General features: G+C 45.6%; 3 protein-coding genes across 20 annotated transcripts in view; 2 read left to right on the forward strand and 1 right to left on the reverse strand.

The window, feature by feature from the left end:
- LOC308147501 (NACHT, LRR and PYD domains-containing protein 3-like) overlaps positions 1-17,356 on the reverse strand; it is an 835,749-nt gene that overhangs the window by 362,333 nt on the left and 456,060 nt on the right. The window lies entirely within an intron of this gene.
- LOC308147500 (uncharacterized protein) overlaps positions 1-17,356 on the forward strand; it is a 1,504,609-nt gene that overhangs the window by 75,101 nt on the left and 1,412,152 nt on the right. The window contains 2 exon segments of the mRNA XM_080519675.1: positions 15,399-15,581; positions 15,870-16,052. Of these exon segments, the coding sequence (XP_080375801.1) occupies positions 15,399-15,581; positions 15,870-16,052 (366 nt within the window).
- The window catches only part of LOC308147504 (NLR family CARD domain-containing protein 3-like), a 10,931-nt gene continuing 1,950 nt past the window's right edge, over positions 8,376-17,356 (forward strand). The window contains exons 1-6 of the mRNA XM_080519699.1: positions 8,376-9,400; positions 9,998-10,067; positions 11,309-11,428; positions 11,566-11,768; positions 11,875-13,720; positions 14,529-14,702. Coding sequence (XP_080375825.1) covers positions 10,024-10,067; positions 11,309-11,428; positions 11,566-11,768; positions 11,875-13,720; positions 14,529-14,702 — 2,387 coding nt within the window. The 5' untranslated portion in view covers positions 8,376-9,400; positions 9,998-10,023. The remainder of the gene's footprint in view (positions 9,401-9,997; positions 10,068-11,308; positions 11,429-11,565; positions 11,769-11,874; positions 13,721-14,528; positions 14,703-17,356) is intronic.

Here is a 17,356-nt window from a genome sequence, read left to right on the forward strand (position 1 = left end):
CACACACACACACACACACACACACACACACACACCCTCTTTCTTTGTACACAGTGTTGCTGTTTAGTAGATTAGATCTCCTGTTAGATGACGTTGTTACTTGATTGTATTGATTTATGAGATGATTTATGAATTATTAATGAATTAATGTATTTGTGTAAATAAACACCTGTTAGCTGAATTGATGGATTCCTGGTAATTATTGTGTATTTATTGTTGATAATTCACTGGTTTGTAACAGTCTGAGCTAGAATCTCACACCTTCCTTGTTATTTAAGATTGTTATATTTTGCACAGGAATGTTAACTAACTTAAATAACCTTTTTACAAACGAGACTGATATTTTGGTATTAGGTATTGCCAGTTCAGCTGGTGTTTCCACAATTCCATTATTATTTGATAAATAACCAATTTATTCAATTTAATAGTTCTTCATTAATTAATTACTTTGGATCATTTTTTCACTTTTAAGTAATTACTCAATTACTTTAGGAGTTGTTAATGAGTAAATGACCGTTTACTTCCATAAATAATTTTAATTTTTCATAATTACTTCCAGTGATCTATTACTTCCAGTAATCTATTACTTACAGTACTTGTAAAACTAATAACAACCATAAATCCCAACAGGAACAATAGTGTGGATTGAGCGTGTTGTCTTTGTCCCCCACTTGTTCAAAGATGGAGATTCCAGTCAGACAAGTGAAGCTTCCTTCAATTGTCTCTCATGTCCTGAGTCTTGTCCTGCCAAGATGTCCTCCAATCAATGTGTCTTCTCCTTGAGGATTCATTCAGAGAGTCATTATTGCTGTCAGTGGTTATTTTCAGTGTTTGCACTCAGTGCAGGATAGAGATCTACTCACATTGTGTTTTTGTTCATGAAAAGTCAGGTTCCACTGAGATTTGAACTCAGATCACTGGATTCAGAGTCCAGAGTGCTAACCATTACACCATTGAGCCACTGGGGGGCGATCAGAAACATCTCATAAACCAGGGAGTGAAGAATTGCTCATATTGTTTGTTCATGTCTCATGTGAGACAGTGTGATATAAAAGAAGAAAACATACTTTATTGATCCTCCAGGAGAAACTTCACCTCTTCATTTATCTTCTGCTCTTCATAGTGAACCTGAACTACAGAGACCAGAGGCCTGGACTACAAAGCTGGAGTTTCTCTGAAACATTAACATTTGAAGGCGTTCTGCCATGGTGCCAGACAAGAGCTGTATCATTGTACGGTCAAAGGGAAGCCTTACCTTGGTTGGCTGAACCCCTGATGACAGCTTGGTTTGTGATTCTGTGACACCCAGTAATATCATCTCCTCTCCTCCTCCATGACTACTCAGTCTCTGTAAGATTCCCTTTATTCATCTTTTCTTCAGGATTTAGAGTCAAAATGATCAACAGGTTGATTGAGATGCAGAAATATTGACGAAGCTCTTTGCATTGAGCATTTATGGTAGAAAGTGGGCGTGTTGAGGGCAGGAGATGAACCGTCAACCTTCCAGGTGGACTGTGATCTATAAAAGGAAAGTGTGTGTGGATGTGCGTACGCACACTTTTATTGATCCACATTTTATTTCCTGCTTTTGGGAACACGTACATTTCTAGTAGGAATCTTATGCAAGGTTTTATAAATGAGGCCCCAGATCCAGATCAGATCAATAATGTGATTTGTTAGAACATTTGTTAAAAAATGAAGTGAATACAGGTCAGGAACCATTGTTAGTTTGTTGACATAAACAGATTTCAACAGTATTCCAGTTTAATCATGTTTTATTAAAGAAAAAAACCCTTCAAACCCCCAGGGAGGGCAGCTCTCTGGCGCCCTCTATTGTCCAGCCGCCACTGAAACAGGCCCATTGAAAGTTGACTTGCATTACTGGATTGTCTGTGGTTCTAGAAAGTGAGTGGACTTTCAAGCGTTCTAGTTCAACATCCAGCATTAGAGCTAAAACTCTTGCCCCGTGTGAGGATCCAACTCACCACCTTCACATTATGAGACTGACGCTGCCTACTGCACCAACGAGGCCTGGAAAACATGAGTACTGGATGTTTCTTCATGTGGACATACTAAATACTGCACATGACTATATGTTGAAAAAGCTGTGAGGTGAAATAAACAAGTTCCATTCCAGTGCACACACTGTAACTCAGACTAGGCAGGTTGGTCTATTGGACACATGAAGTGATGAAGAGGAGGATGCTCTTCCAAAACACATGAGATATACTGTGAGACACACTTTGAATTCAGGAACACTTTTAGTAACCGTCTACGGAGATGGAGGAGCGTTTTCACAAAATCCTGTTTTCAGGGCTTCAAGCATGGTTGTTGTGTAAACGGACCACCATGATGCAACTAAACTTTTTCATTTCTCTCATCCAGCGGCTCCTGCTCCCAACCTGCAAGGGGCAGTGCGTCACAAACACACTTCCACCGCAGTATTAAACTAGAGCAGAAGAAGTAGACTTCTTCTCTGTGACACCAGCAGGTGATCCTGCAGTGGAGAGCGGAGCATCAACTATTGTTTCAAATTAAAGGTTCCCTCTGTTGAAGTCTGACACTGAAGCTAATTGACGTCTATGAGTCACATCTTGTGTTTTCAGTGTGGATGTGCAGCTTGATGCTTTTTGTGTCTTTAGAACCAAGTCTTCAGTCTTCCTCCTCTTCAGCTCCACCTTTTTTTCCTCACGTCTCCGTCCGTGTAGTCAGAAGAATTGGGAGGCACACGGAGCGGTGACGTCCACGTGAACAGGACTGCACTGAGGGGCGTGGCGGCTAAAATGATGTCATTTGGCTGCAGGAAGCCGTGAGGAGCTCGTGGACACGTCAAGCATAAGACAACCTTTACAGTGGAGACGTCACCAAAAAATGTTGATGAGCTGATAATGATCCTACAGTTGTAGAGTTACTTCACATAGCGAGCAGAACATAGTTCATTCTAGATCCTTTTACTTTGAAAGCTCATGGCAGAGATCATTAAAGCATCAGTAACTAATAAAACATGACTAAACCCATAACCTGAACACAGTTACCATACATTGGGCAAGGTACCAATCATACACAGCATGTATTATACTTAGAAATGCAGTAAAACACTGAACTCCATCTTGAATGCAGTAAAACTGTCTTTCAGTGTATTTATGATTAATTGGTACATAATCAAACAACGTTATCATAGTATCAAGTCATATTGGCTCCAGTATGGATGATTTATTAAGGTTGATAGTTGCTGGACGAACTTTAAAGAATCTTTGGAATACAGTTGTCACAGTTCTTAAAAGTGACTCATTTTACATGATTGTAAAATAGACGGTCAAATAGACGTCCTCCATTACAGCCTGTTTAAAATGTCTATTTTCAACTAGTTCTGGCTGTCAAATAGACGTCCACAATAGGGACTGGACAGATGGACATGTCTTGGACGTCTATGGAAGTTGCTTGCTCAGTGGGTTTGATCTACATCAGATGGTGATCTCCTTTGTTCTCCTTTGATCTCAGTAATGATGACACCATTGAGCCATGGAGACGCTGAGATGAAAGGAGATCTATTCAAAGGAGAAAGCAGCTTTATTCCGCCTCTTCAGCATTCACACTTGCAGTTTATTCTGGAAATACAAACGTCTAGTTTCAGTAGACTTCCTGTTTGATGGCGAATATTAAAGTTTGAGTGATATTTGTGTGATATTTAAGTTTTGATGAGATGAAGAAGTGAGTTTTGGTTTGACGACATTCCAAGAGAGATCACACCATGGCTGTGGTGGACATTGGTCATTCTAGTGATCGTAGGTGGCGCTAGAGAGCACATTTGGCCACTTTTAGGGGTTATGTTTGTTGTTGTTTTTATACATCTGAGCATGTCCGGATGAGTGTGATATATTTGGTGAGCAAGTTTGGGGGTCAAATTTGGGTTCAGGGATGTACCTTGTTTCTCTTGATCATTAAATGTCCACTTCAAGGAAACACAACTGCCGGACAAATGAGCCACACCCTTCTAAGAAAATCAGCTCCAGCAACCAGACACACAATCAAAGCTTTGATAGTGAAAGGTGAAGACAAGCTGCTCAGGAGTTTTCCTCCTGGTCTTTCATGAAAGTTGGAAAACAGATCCAGCTTCTTCGGTAGAGAGCAGGGGATGTAGCTCAGTGGGAGAGTGCATGCTTAGCATGTATGAGGTCCTGGGATCAATCCCCAGCTTCTCCAAGCTTTATGTCCAGAGCAGAAAGTGGATTAATAGTTATTTAGTGTCCCTTGATAATCAAACAATCATCAAGACAACTCCTATAAAGGAGTGGTTCTGCAGCTGGTGACCACAAACCATGATGCTGTTCTCCTGGTTCCTGGCTGATGTTCTGCTCACTTTAGAATGTTGTTAGTGTTTCAGTCCTGGAGGAGCAGGAGGCGTGTCGACAACCAACACAAGATGCTCAGGTTGTGCAGCTCATCCAAGATGGAACATCAATGAGCTGTGGCAAGAAGGTTTGCTGTGTCTCCCTGAACAGTGTCCAGAGCATGGAGGACATACCAGGAGACAGGCCAGGACACCAGGAGACATGGAGGGGGGGTAGGAGGGCAACAAGCCAGCAGCAGGACTGCTACCTCCTCCTTTGTGCAAGAAGGACCAGGAGGAGCTGCAAGAGCTGCAGAATGACCTCCAGCAGGACACTAATGTGATGTTTCTGCTCAAACTGTCAGAAACACACTTCACCAGGGTGCTATGAGGGCCCTCGTCCACAAGGGGGAGCTGTTCTTACAGCCCAACACCCTGCAGGGCCATTGGCTTTTGCATATTCCTGCCATGTGTGATGTGTTCGGATGCTCTCATCTGCTCGGAAGGATGTCTGAACCACTCCTATGTCAAATGAGGGATATTCAACATGTTGGATTGTTTTGTCCTGAGTTCTCACCATGTGTGGTTTCCTCCGAACACGAGCCTGTTGACTGTGATGCATAGCCAATCAGACAGCAGGGTGACGTCATGACAAGGAAATGCCGGACCGGAAGGTCATGATGAACCAACGCTTCTTCTTTTTAAAATGTGTTTTTCAGATAAAAACACTCCACAATGATCACCATTGCATCGTCTTCCTCCACCAGGTTTGTTGACTCTGGAATCACGTTTGATCTCCAGAGGTTTTTCAAGATTTCCCGTCTGATCTGGGGATGTTCACCAGTTAAATGTGTTGGTGTGTTGATGATGCTGAGTGGCTGCACACCACACACTGTACCTCCAAAACTGTTACACCTGGGATTATTTATCATCGTCTGTGGTCTCTTAGGTTTGGGAAATCTGCTAACAATTTTAGAATGCTGCAAACTGGGCGTTAGTTTCAGAATGTGTCACCTCTTGTTGTGTCTTGATTGCCAGAATCACAGGAAACCAACTCAAACTCCTGTTTTTACCATCATGATCTCTATTGTGGTGAATGTTGACCACAGCAGACCAGCACCAGTAAAGTCTGGTTCTACTGAGATGTAAACTCAGAACAGTGGATTCAGAGTCCAGAGTTCTAACATTACACCATGGAGCCACAGAGAGCAGGTCAGCAGGGTGCATTCATAGACATCTAGTCAATGAAAACACTTCAACTACAGACACTGCAACATTTTTCAGAGCTTTATTAAGTTTATCTGTAAATTGTGAATACACAGATACTTTGAAATATACATGTGATTTAATTTAAATGCACCTTATTTCTCTTTATTTCTTGACAGCAACCCACTGATTGTATGAATAGTTGATTATTCTTTTGTTTTCAGGAGGATTTTGCAGTAAAAACACTGAAGATTTAAACTTGGACTTGAACACAGTGTGTTTCTTTGACCTCATCTCCCACCTTCATTTCAACTCAATGAAGGAGGACATTGTTTAGAGACACATGACATTTCAGGAGCACCAAGAGTCACATACACACCACTACAGCCACGTTTCCACCACACAAGGACAGGTATCGTCCTTTATGGTTCATGAGAATTTGGAATTTTCCAGAAACAACAGCTCCAAAGGAGGACGCTTTTCCGCTACCCGTCCATCATAGTACTCAGGAACATGGAATGGGTCTGATTTTGAGGAGCCGTCTGCTGATTGGTCAGTGATTTACCACACGCCCTCAAAATTTTAATGTGTCGGCTGGATGAATCCTCTGTTGTTAACGTATTCAGCTGAAGCCTGCTCCGATGCAGGGACACGTCACTACGGGGAGGCATCACTGTGGGGAGACATCACTACAGGAGACATCACTGTGGGGAGACATCACTATGGGGAGACATCACTACAGGGAGACATCACTACATCACAACAGGAGACATCACTGCAGGAGACATCACAACAGGAGATATCGCTACAGGGAGACATCACAACAGGAGACATCACAACAGGGAGACAATACTACAGGAGACATCACTGCAGGAGACATCACAACAGGAGACATCACTACAGGAGACATCACTACAGGAGACATCACAAGAGGAGACATCACTACAGGAGACATCACTACAGGAGACATCATACAGGAGACATCACAACAGGAGACATCATACAGGAGACATCACTACAGGAGACATCACTACAGGAGACATCACAAGAGGAGACATCATACAGGAGACATCATACAGGAGACACCACAACAGGAGACATTACAACAGGAGACATCATACAGGAGACATCATACAGGAGACACCACAACAGGAGACATCACAACAGGAGACATCACTACAGGAGACATCACAACAGGAGACGTCACTACAGGAGACATCACAACAGGAGACGTCACTACAGGAGACATCACTATAGGAGACATCACAACAGGAGACATCACTACAGGAGACATCATACAGGAGACATCACTGCAGGAGACATCACTACAGGAGACATCACAACAGGAGACATCACCAGAGCACTCAGCGACACCCAGCCACTAAGTGAAGATCCAGATCTCCACCCGGCTCAGACGACTGTTACAACGTCACATACCTGTGGAGCTCTAAACCCCGCCTGCATGTTGACCTACTTTCTGTGGAGGAAACAAGATTTGGCTCTGATGAGGCTTTACCTTACTGCTCCATACCGCTCTGTTCCTTCCCGTCACTGTTTGTGTGGTGGAAACATGGCTAAATATGCTTCCTGCCATGAATCTGGACATGAAGCTTGGAGAAGCTGAGGATTGAAACAAGGAGTTCCAACATACTAAGCCTCCGTCACCACTGAGCTTCAGGCTCTGTTTCCTCTCTTTTTGTGGATTCTCTCTAACGCTCTCTGTGGTGGGACGGTGCAGTTGGGTCTGGGTACACTTTGTAGTTCCGTAAAGTACCATACCGTAAAGTACCGTACCGTAAAGTACCGTTTGTTCAGTATATGTGAGATTATTTGAATCACTACAGACGATGGCGATGGTGAAGTCATGTTGTGAAAATGCACAAGCACTGCTGGAGCAATGATTAATGGCTGATCACACAGACAACCTGGTCATTTCAGATCCCCAAGAGAATTCATGTTCAGGTTAAAGCATGGAGCTTTGACATTTACTGCTTCTGTGTTGAAACTTGATTGTGACTCTCCATTTGGACAAGAAACTAAAGTGGTGGTGAAACATAAGCAGGAAGGTAGAAAGACTGAGGAGGTTGAAATAGATCAGTTTTTGTTTGCAGCAGCAGGAGGAGGAGGAGGAGGAGGAGGAGGAGGAGGAGGAGGAGGAGGAGGAGGAGGAGGAGGGACGTAAACAGAAGGAGAGAGCAGTGATGGAGGCAGAGTGGAATGAGGAGGGTGAAGGAGAATCAGATGAAGAGGTTGATGATGTGGAGCAGGAACAGAAGGTAAAGAAAGACAAGAGACCAAGAGAGAAGAAAGCAGTTCCACCTCGGACTTTACATCTCAGGTCACATCAGGTTGATTCCCCATGTGAAGTTGCTTTCAGCCTCCACATCTGGCGTGGAGTGGGGGTTTGTCAGAATCAGGAGACGGAGAGTGTCCAGCTGGCTGGACGATGTGTCTCAGCATGACATCCAGACATGTGCCAGAGACGACTGTGATTTGTCTCCGTCTCTCAAAACCCCACCAGTGCTGCAGGTGTTACGCAGGTAAAGTGTCCTGCAGTGCTGCAGGGACAGTGTATGGATTGGTTGATTCTGGGACCCGCCCCCACCGCTGCTGAGCCAATCACCAGGCCACATGACACGTGAGCTCTGTCAGACTCCCCATGATTGGCTGAGAGAATATTCAGTCCCCAGCTGACTGAGGTCCCAGGCGTCAGGGTTCGTGGAACTCCAATCTACAGGAGACAAGATGCTCCGTTCAAATGTGTTGAATGAAAAGATGCAGGCAGAATGTAGGTCAGGCAGTCCGAGGTCAAAACCAGCACCGGCAAGGAGAAGGAAACCCAGGAGGAGAAGTCGGGCAGCAGGAGGTCAGAACACAAAGGAGACACAAGGAAAACTGCTGGTACGACTGGTGTGAGAACACAGATGAACTGGCAACCAGAGCTCCCAGTGAGGAGAACTAAATACTGACACTAATGACAATTACAAACAGCTGTGACCAGGAGGAGGAAGCAGGAGAACACAGGGGCGGAGCTAAGGGGAACACAGGAGGGGAGGAGTGAACACTCTCAGGAAGGGAGGGGTGAGTGAGAGCAGGATCAGGACACCAGGCAGCAGGAAATAAAGAAGAGAACAAAGAAATGTCCAAAGTTCAGCCATTCATGCTTTTACAATCATTTCTGGTAGATATTCCTGGTCTAGAACTCCCGTCTGTTCTGGAGTGTTTCCTCTTCCAGAAGCCAACAGAGCTGCACGTTTCAGCCACAATGTCTGGAATGAAACCAAACGTTCACATGTGTGTGAATAGAATGAACATCAAATAGTGAGGAAGTGGTGGAAGCAGACAGACGGCGAGTGGAGTGGACAGTCTTTATTTCTCCACACAGACTGAAGCTGTCAGGCCAAACATTCCAACAGGTGAAGCTCCGCCCCCTCTTACTTCACCACACCTCCTCACTCTGCCTACGTCACCTGGCCCCGCCCCCTTCTAATGTGAGCCCTTCTTCCCAGTGCGACCGCGACACAATGTTGGTTTCAGTGTGATTCAGTGAAGCTTCAGGGAGCCGCTACAGAGGAGCTGAAGAGCCACATGTTGAACAGCCCTGTAATGAGAGAAAACTCTTCCTCCAAATAAACTGGATATTAAAGCTCCACCTCACTTTAAAGTTCACATTGACGTCATGAAGCAGGTTTCAAACAGGTTTTCTCAGGAATGTCCTGCTCTGGGTGTGTCAGAGGACAAACCGTCACTTTGTGCTTGTCAGACATGAGAGACGGACTGAGAGGGACGAAGAGCAGCTTCTTCTCTCCACAACTTTCCTCACACATGGAAAAGTGTCTGTAAGAAGAAGTGAAGAGAGTTCAGGTGAGACTCTGGCAGCTCTTTAGAAGCTTCCACAACGGAGAGAAAGACTTTCTCACTTCTCTTTTCCTCTTTCATTCACACCATCACAAACCACTGACAGCTGCTTTCTTCTTCTTCACCTGTTGGACAAACATTTCAACCTCCATTAACTCCTTTCTTCACCTCTTTTCTTCTCTATGGAAACTCTTTCAACAATAAGCAGTGGGCGGGGCTTCAGCCCTCCTTCACTCTGATTGGCTCAGGTTGGTGTCAGTCTAAAACATTCAATCCAACACACACACACACACACACACACACACACACACACACACACACACACACACACACACACACACACACGATTCAATCGTCTCATTATTTATCATCCAGACGCTTCATTTTTCTCTGAAACCTCCAACTGACATTAATCATATTACTTGTTCTATTTTCCACGTTTCTATATTTTCTTCTCTCACGTTATTTCCTCTGTTTGTTTATTATTTATTCTTCATCTTGTTTTCCTTTCTCTGTTTTGTCTCGGCTGTCACTCTCTGATCTCACTCTACTGTGTGTGTGTGTGTGTGTGTGTGTGTGTGTGTGTGTGTGTGTGTGGACCAGGTTGGTGTGTTTCTCTCTGACTCAACATGAGTGACGTGGATGAAGAAGACACACCAGAGTGTGTGGACAGGTAAGAGACGTCACACACTCCTGCAGCCACTCAAAGAGCAAACAGAAGAATCCACACTCAATGTAAACTCCATAGAAATATGAACAGTGTTCAAAGTGGCTCTGCTGTATTGACTCGTCTCAAGGCTCAATGGTTTCAATGATCCAAAGTGAGCTGAAGTGATTCCAACAGGCAGCAGAAAAACAGCTGCAGTAAAGAAGACGAGGTGCAGAGACATTCCACCGTCACCATGATCAGTCCCAATGTGATCATGAAAGACACAAGGACAAGCAGTGGACAGAACCAACACTAGAACATCATGTGTTGTCTTTCAGGGCAGAGTTTAGAACTCCTCTTCACCTGATCCCAGGTCAGAGCAGTGTCACCTTCCCAACAGGGCTTTAAAGGAACTGGAAGTCTCCAGATGACCCTGAAGTCCAAACATCCCACATCACTAACTTACACTTTGCTCCACAAATATTAGTCCAGAGACACACTTCTTCTCATTTTGTCCTGAATATGAGCACAATAAATAGAAAGTAAATTCTCCAGATGGAGGTGAAGTTCAGGCTTCAGCTTTCATTCAGTGGCTTTAAGTCAAACATCACATAACAATGTGAGCAACTAAAGTCTTTTGAAACACAATCCCTTCATGTCAGGGGCTCAAAAGTCACTGAAGCAATGAAATAAGAGAAAATCCAACATTCATCTCTCACACTTGTTGAAAAGCCTTTGCAGGCAATGACGGTGTGAAAGTGTGAAGTCATGACGTCACCAGGCGCTCGCTGGGTTTCCTCTATTTGAATGCTCTTCAGGCTTCACTGCAGCTCCTTTCACTGGATGTTGCTTTGTGGGCCTTTCTAACCCACGTTTCATGTGGAACAGGTGAAATTCAGGCTCTGTTGGATTGAGATCTGGTGACTGACTGGGCCTTTCAGGAACATTCCTCTTCTTTATTCTAGATGAAACTCCTGGCTTGATGTGGCTGCTTGTCCTCCTCACATTAGAAGAGAGTAAGGGGACGGTGTTTTGTGACGGATGGGGGCAGTGTGAGGTGACGGGTTGGGAAGAAATTAGAAAGTGACGGATCATCGCTGGTTGAAATGTTTGACATGTGAACTGTTGACGTGTTTGAAGTAATAAAGAGAATCCACTTGACTCCTCTTCACTGTGTGTGTGTGTGTGTGTGTGTGTGTGTGTGTGTGTGTGTGTGTGTGTGTGTGTGTGTGTGTGTGTGTGTGTGTGTGTGTGTGTGTGTGTAGAGGTCAGAAGCTCAGACACACAGCAGGGTCTTCAGTATCCAGCAGGTTGTCTATGAAGAGTAACCGGTCCAAACACCATCCACCAGTCTTCAGTGGTGAACCTGGACCTTCAGACACAAAGTAAGAAACTCTTTGTTCCTTTCATCTCCTCAAAACCAGAGTGACAGAAGTTTTGCTCCCTCTCAGGTTCAGTTCCAGTATTTTGAAGCTGGATCTTTGTGTTGTGTCGCTCAGTGAACGTTGCTTGGTGTCCACAGAGAGAAGAAGAGGAGTGACGGCGTTGAGCAGCAGCCGTCCTGCTGTCCTCTGTGTCAGGACGTCCTGAAGGACCCAGTCTGGTGGAGCTGTGGACACCAGGTCTGCAGACGGTGCAGCAGCTCACACTGGGACCAGGGTGGTTCATCAGGAGCCTCCTGCTGTCCTCAGTGTGCAGAAAGATCCAGAAGCAGAGCTGCACCCAGTAAGAGTGGACACGTGTCTGCTGAGGGACTCGTCTGTCTTCACTGGACTTGTTGTGTTGCTGTTGGTTTGTGGTCAGTCTGATTGTTGTTGTGGTCTCTGAGCAGGTGCTGGTCTGCAGACGGTTCTAGAGGAACACAAGCAGAGTCTGAGGAGCAGATGTGAACGTGTGGTTGAAGGAAGTGAGGAAGCAGGAGGAGGAACCCTCCTCAACAGGATCTTCACTGAGCTCCACATCACAGAGGGACACAGTGAGGAGCTCCAGAGGGAACCGGAGCTGAACCAGCTGGAGACGGCGTCCAGGAAGCAGAGCCTCCAGGACACGTCCATCAGGTGTCAGGACCTCTTCAGAGCCTCGGCTGAGCAGCACAGACACATCCGAGTGGTTGTGACCAGCGGCGTGGCCGGCAGTGGAAAGACCTTCTCGGTGCACAAGTTCAGTCTGGACTGGGCCGAGGGCCTGGAGAACCAGGACGTGGGGGTGCTGGTGGTGCTCTCCTTCAGGGAGCTGAACCTGATCAGAGAGCAGCCCTACAGTCTTCTCACGCTGCTCCAGGTTTTCCATCCAGCCTTACAGAAGGTGACGGCAGAGGAGCTGGCGGTCTGCAGGCTGCTCTTCATCTTTGACGGTCTGGATGAAAGCAGACTTCCTCTGGACTTCAGCAGCTCCCAGCAGGTGGTCCACGTCTCACACCAGTCTTCGGTCGGCCTGCTGCTCACAAACCTCATCCGGGGGAATCTGCTGCCCTCGGCTCAGGTCTGGATCACTTCCCGACCGGCGGCGGCCAATCAGATCCCTCCGTCATGTGTGGACAGACTGACAGAAGTGCGAGGCTTCACCGACGCCCAGAAGGAGGAGTACTTCAGGAGGAGGCTGAGTGATGAGGGGCTGAGCAGCAGAATCATCTCCCACATCCAGACCTCCAGGAGCCTCCACATCATGTGTGGAATCCCAGTCTTCTGCTGGATCACTGCCACCGTTCTGGAGCACATGTTGACCACAGAGCAGAGAGGAGAGCTGCCCCAGACCCTGACTGACATGTACTCCCACTTCCTGCTGGTTCAGACACACAGGAAGAAGCTCAAGTACCATGAAGGACATGAGACGGGTCCACAGGAGCTGACGGAGGCTGACAGGGAGGTTCTTCTGAAGCTGGGCAGGCTGGCCTTAGTACATCTGGAGAAAGGAAACATCATGTTCTACCAAGAAGACCTGGAGCAATGTGGTCTGGATGTGACTGAGGCCTCGCTGCACTCTGGAATTTGTACTCAGATCTTCAAGAGAGAGTCTGTGATCTTCCAGAAACCCGTCTACAGCTTCGTCCATCTGAGTGTTCAGGAGTTTCTGGCTGCAGTCGACTTGTTCCACTGTTTCACCAGCAGGAAGACCGAAGAACTGAAGACCTTCATTGGAAAGGACTGGGGACACAAACCAAAGACATTTTCTGACAAAGGGTCTCAGTTTTTCAGAATCAATTATGTCTTCCCATCTCTGGACTACTTCCTGCAGAAAGTCCTGCAGAAGTCCCTCAGAAGTCAGAATGGCCACCTGGACCTGTTTGTCCGCTTCCTTCATGGCCTCTCTCTGGAGTCCAACCAGAGACTCTTAGAGGGTCTGCTGGGTCGGACAAAGATCAGACCAGGAACCATCCAGAGAGTCATCCAGAATCTGAAGAAGATCAACAGTAAAGAAATGTCTCCTGACAGAAGCATCAACATCTTCCACTGTCTCACGGAGATGAAGGACGTCTCAGTCCATCAGGACATTCAAAAGTTCCTGAAGTCAGAGAACAGATCAGATAAGAACCTCTCTGAGATCCACTGCTCAGCTCTGGCCTACATGCTGCAGATGTCAGACCGGGTCCTGGAGGAGTTGGACCTGCAGAAGTACCAGACCTCAGAGGAGGGACGACGGAGGCTGATCCCAGCTGTGAGGAACTGCAGGGAGGCTCGGTGAGTCCACATGTCTTCATGGTCACATGTCTCAGTGATGTTTGTAGAAAGTAGTTCCTGCAGTTCCTCTGTGCAGATGTTCCTCAATGATCTGTCATGAAGAAACATGTGGCTCAGCACTGTGAGTCCCACTGTGGATGTACTGATCATCTTGATGATGAAGATCAGATCACTGATGCTTTATTTCTCTTCATGAGATCTGATGATGAGAAAAATCCAGAAAAAGACCAAAATGATCATTTTGATTAAAGTCATTTGATTTTAGAATTTTAAAAACCAGATAAAGAAACTCAGAATGACGTGAACAAAGATCAATTCAGTGAATCTTCTTCCTCGTCCTGCTAAGAAAGAAATGAAATACAGTCAGAAATAGAATGATTTACTAAACATGTCACCTGCTGCTTTAAGAAGAGAAATATTTACATGAATCTGCACTCAGTAAAACTGATCTTTTGGATCTTCAGTGGTTCTAGTAGAAGAACCATCATCTGACAAATGTCCAGACTGAAATAATAAAATATCACAAAGAATTGCTGACGACCAGGATCTTTGATCTTGTACCTTTCAATGTCGTAACCCTCGTCCAGAGGACGTTGAATATAAACAAGTAGCAGGACGTCCAGCTCCACTCCACAGCTTCACTTCCACATGTTGAACTGAAGACATGAACTCAACATGTGGAACTCCATGTTCTCTCCTTCACGTCCACATGAAGCCAAAGTCAAACCCAGAGAAGATGATCTGAAGCTCTGATGTCCAACAAAGTGTCCTCATAACAACGTCCTGTCCTCTCTGTGTCTCATTACAGACTTTATGACTGTGACCTCTCTGGTCCTCACTATGAAGTGATCTCCTCAGCTCTGAAGTCTGACCCCTCCCATCTCAAACTTCTGGACCTGAGCTTGAACCAGCTGGAGGATTCATCAGTGAAGGTTCTGTGTTCTGGACTGGAGAGTCCAAACTGTAACCTGGAGACTCTGAGGTCAGTTCACTGTCTGGAGGTAGAATCTGTTGAGGAGTTTAGGAGGATCCAGATGTTGGAGGACAGAGGTGGACTGAGCTCTGCAGCATGTTAGTGATCAGCATGTTTGTTTGTTTTTTTATAAAAAAAAAGACATTTTTAAATACATTACAGTCATTCTAATGTGCTTTTATAGAGAAAATAGAAAAGCCCAACATATCCACATGAGCAAGCAGGTGTGTTTGTGACTGTGGAAAGAAAAACTCCTCCAACAGAGAGAAACTTTGTAGAAACCAGAGTCAGAGGTGGAGGAGAGGAGAGGAGAGGAGAGGAGAGGAGAGGAGAGGAGAGGAGAGGAGAGGAGAGGAGAGGAGAGGAGAGGAGAGGAGAGGAAAGACAGAGATAGACTTGGTGGGGAGATACGTACAATACCCTTGTTAGTGCTACATTTTTTTTTTTTTTATAAATACAATAATCACAGTGATCCAAATATTTTCCAACTGCCATAAGATTAAACCAGCCTGAGCAACAACAGAGCAAAAACCAAAATAATCACAACAATTATAACAAAAGCAAAAACAAAAGTATAAAAAACAAAGAACAAAATAAAGAAAAGTCTGAAGAAGGTTCAGTCTTCCAGTCTGAACCTTCTTCACTCTCAATGACTTCAACATCACACTTTGTCCTCTAATCTCACTTCTTTCTCTCTTTATTCAGGTTGTTTAACTGCAGTTTGTCAGAGATCAGCTGTTCTTCTGTGGTCTCAGCTCTGAAGTCCAACCCCTCCCTCCTGAAACATCTGAAACATCTGGACCTGAGTTGGAACCAGCTGCAGGATTCAGGAGTTGAGCAGCTGTGTGGTTTTCTGGAGAGTCCACTCTGTAGTCTGGAGACTCTGAGGTCAGTTGACTGTCTGTTACTGTTGTAGAAGGAGGAATGTTAGTGATGTGAGACTCTGGTCCTGCAGTGAGAGATGGACTGAGCTCAGCAGCTTCTTACTGATGTGTGTGGACATGAGGAGGAGTGTGAAGGTTGTGCTGACATGAGGATGATGAGGGTGATGATGAAGATCCACAACAACAGAACAGCTCATTGATCAGGACTCAGTAATGAGGAGCTGCTCATTTCTCCATCAACACATCTGATTGGTTCTCCTCATTCATTCTCATGCTTTCTCTCTTTATTCAGGTTGATTGACTGCAGTTTGTCAGAGATCAGCTGTTCTTCTGTGGCCTCAGCTCTGAAGTCCAACCCCTCCCTCCTGAAACATCTGAAACATCTGGACCTGGGTGGGAACCAGCTGCAGGATTCAGGAGTTGAGCAGCTGTGTGGTTTTCTGGAGAGTCCACTCTGTGGTCTGGAGACTCTAGAGTAAGACTCCATGTTTGAGTTTGTGTGCAGTGAAAGTTGTGTTCCACTAAAGGTCAGACATCAGGCTGATATGAGATGATCCACACTGAGGATCTCCATGAGAAACTGAGACTTTAGTCCTGTGACTGTGGCAGAGCCGTGTGGAGCTCCACATTTCAAAGCTTGGTAGAAGAACAAGGTGCTGCACTGGACAATTCACTGTCCAGCTCTGACAGGCTCCATGTTCACCTTCAGCTTTCAAAGCAGGCTGATCTCTCCTGGATGAAGAGTCACTGATCTCCCAGCTGGAGCTCCAAACTCTCACTCACTCTGCCATTGTTGCCCCCCTGACCCAGTGTGTGTCATGGAGGGTGACATTAAATCCTGTAGCAGGAAACAAAGAGGCAGACAGGTTGAGCTGGCGTTTGTCTCGGCTGCAGGATTTAATATGCAGCTGCCTCTGTGCAGCTTTGAGGCTCCTCCAATCAGTGGCGCCGCCAGGATTCAATACCATAGTCCACACAGACCCCCCCTCCCCCCCAGCGTCTGCGTTGTGAGCGCCGGGGGGGGATTTTCCGTTCTGTGCACAGAGAAGATGGTGGTTGGCGAGCCCCGGGGGTGTGTACAGAAACACAGAGGAAAACAGCCCAGCAACACATTCTGCTGACGGCTCACCAGGAAGAGACAAAAGCAAACACCCCTTCAAAATAAATGTTCACACCTTCAAATAAACTGTAGGTGCAGTACGTACAGGACTCCGCCTGGGGGCTCCACTGCCTTCAATCACTATGCGCCCCCTGCTGGCCTTTTAGAGTAACACACTATTGCTGCTGCCTGGAAAGTCCAACTCTGTTTGAACCTTTTAGACTCTATGTGAGACACAGGAAGATCAAATATATCTATAGGAGTGTCTAGTTTTAATCACATTGGACTTATTTAATTCATTGTTTTCACCCTGAACTGTAATTTAGTCCTATTAACATCTTTTAAATACACTTTAAATTGCTGCAGCGTTTTGTCCTCCTTTACACAAACTGGACTTGTTGTCTTGATGTCCAGTAAGCTTGGCTGTTGACTTGTCCTCCCACTGGACACTGCTTCTGTTTGCTGTCACATCAATTCAGCTCTCCAGAAGAACAAAGATCACATCAGTGACAATAATAAGCTCCTTCTTCTTTCACTTCCTCGGGGCTCCAACCTTCTTCAGAAGAAGAAATGAACAACAAGGATCAGTGTGATCAGTCTCTTCTGAATATGATCAGCTGCTCATTTCAGCTCATGTAGCAGCCCAGCTCTCTAAAGTATTATTGTCTGAATTGAATTAG

The sequence above is a fragment of the Blennius ocellaris genome (assembly GCF_963422515.1).
Source record: "Blennius ocellaris genome assembly, chromosome: 24".
NCBI lineage: Eukaryota > Metazoa > Chordata > Actinopteri > Blenniiformes > Blenniidae > Blennius > Blennius ocellaris.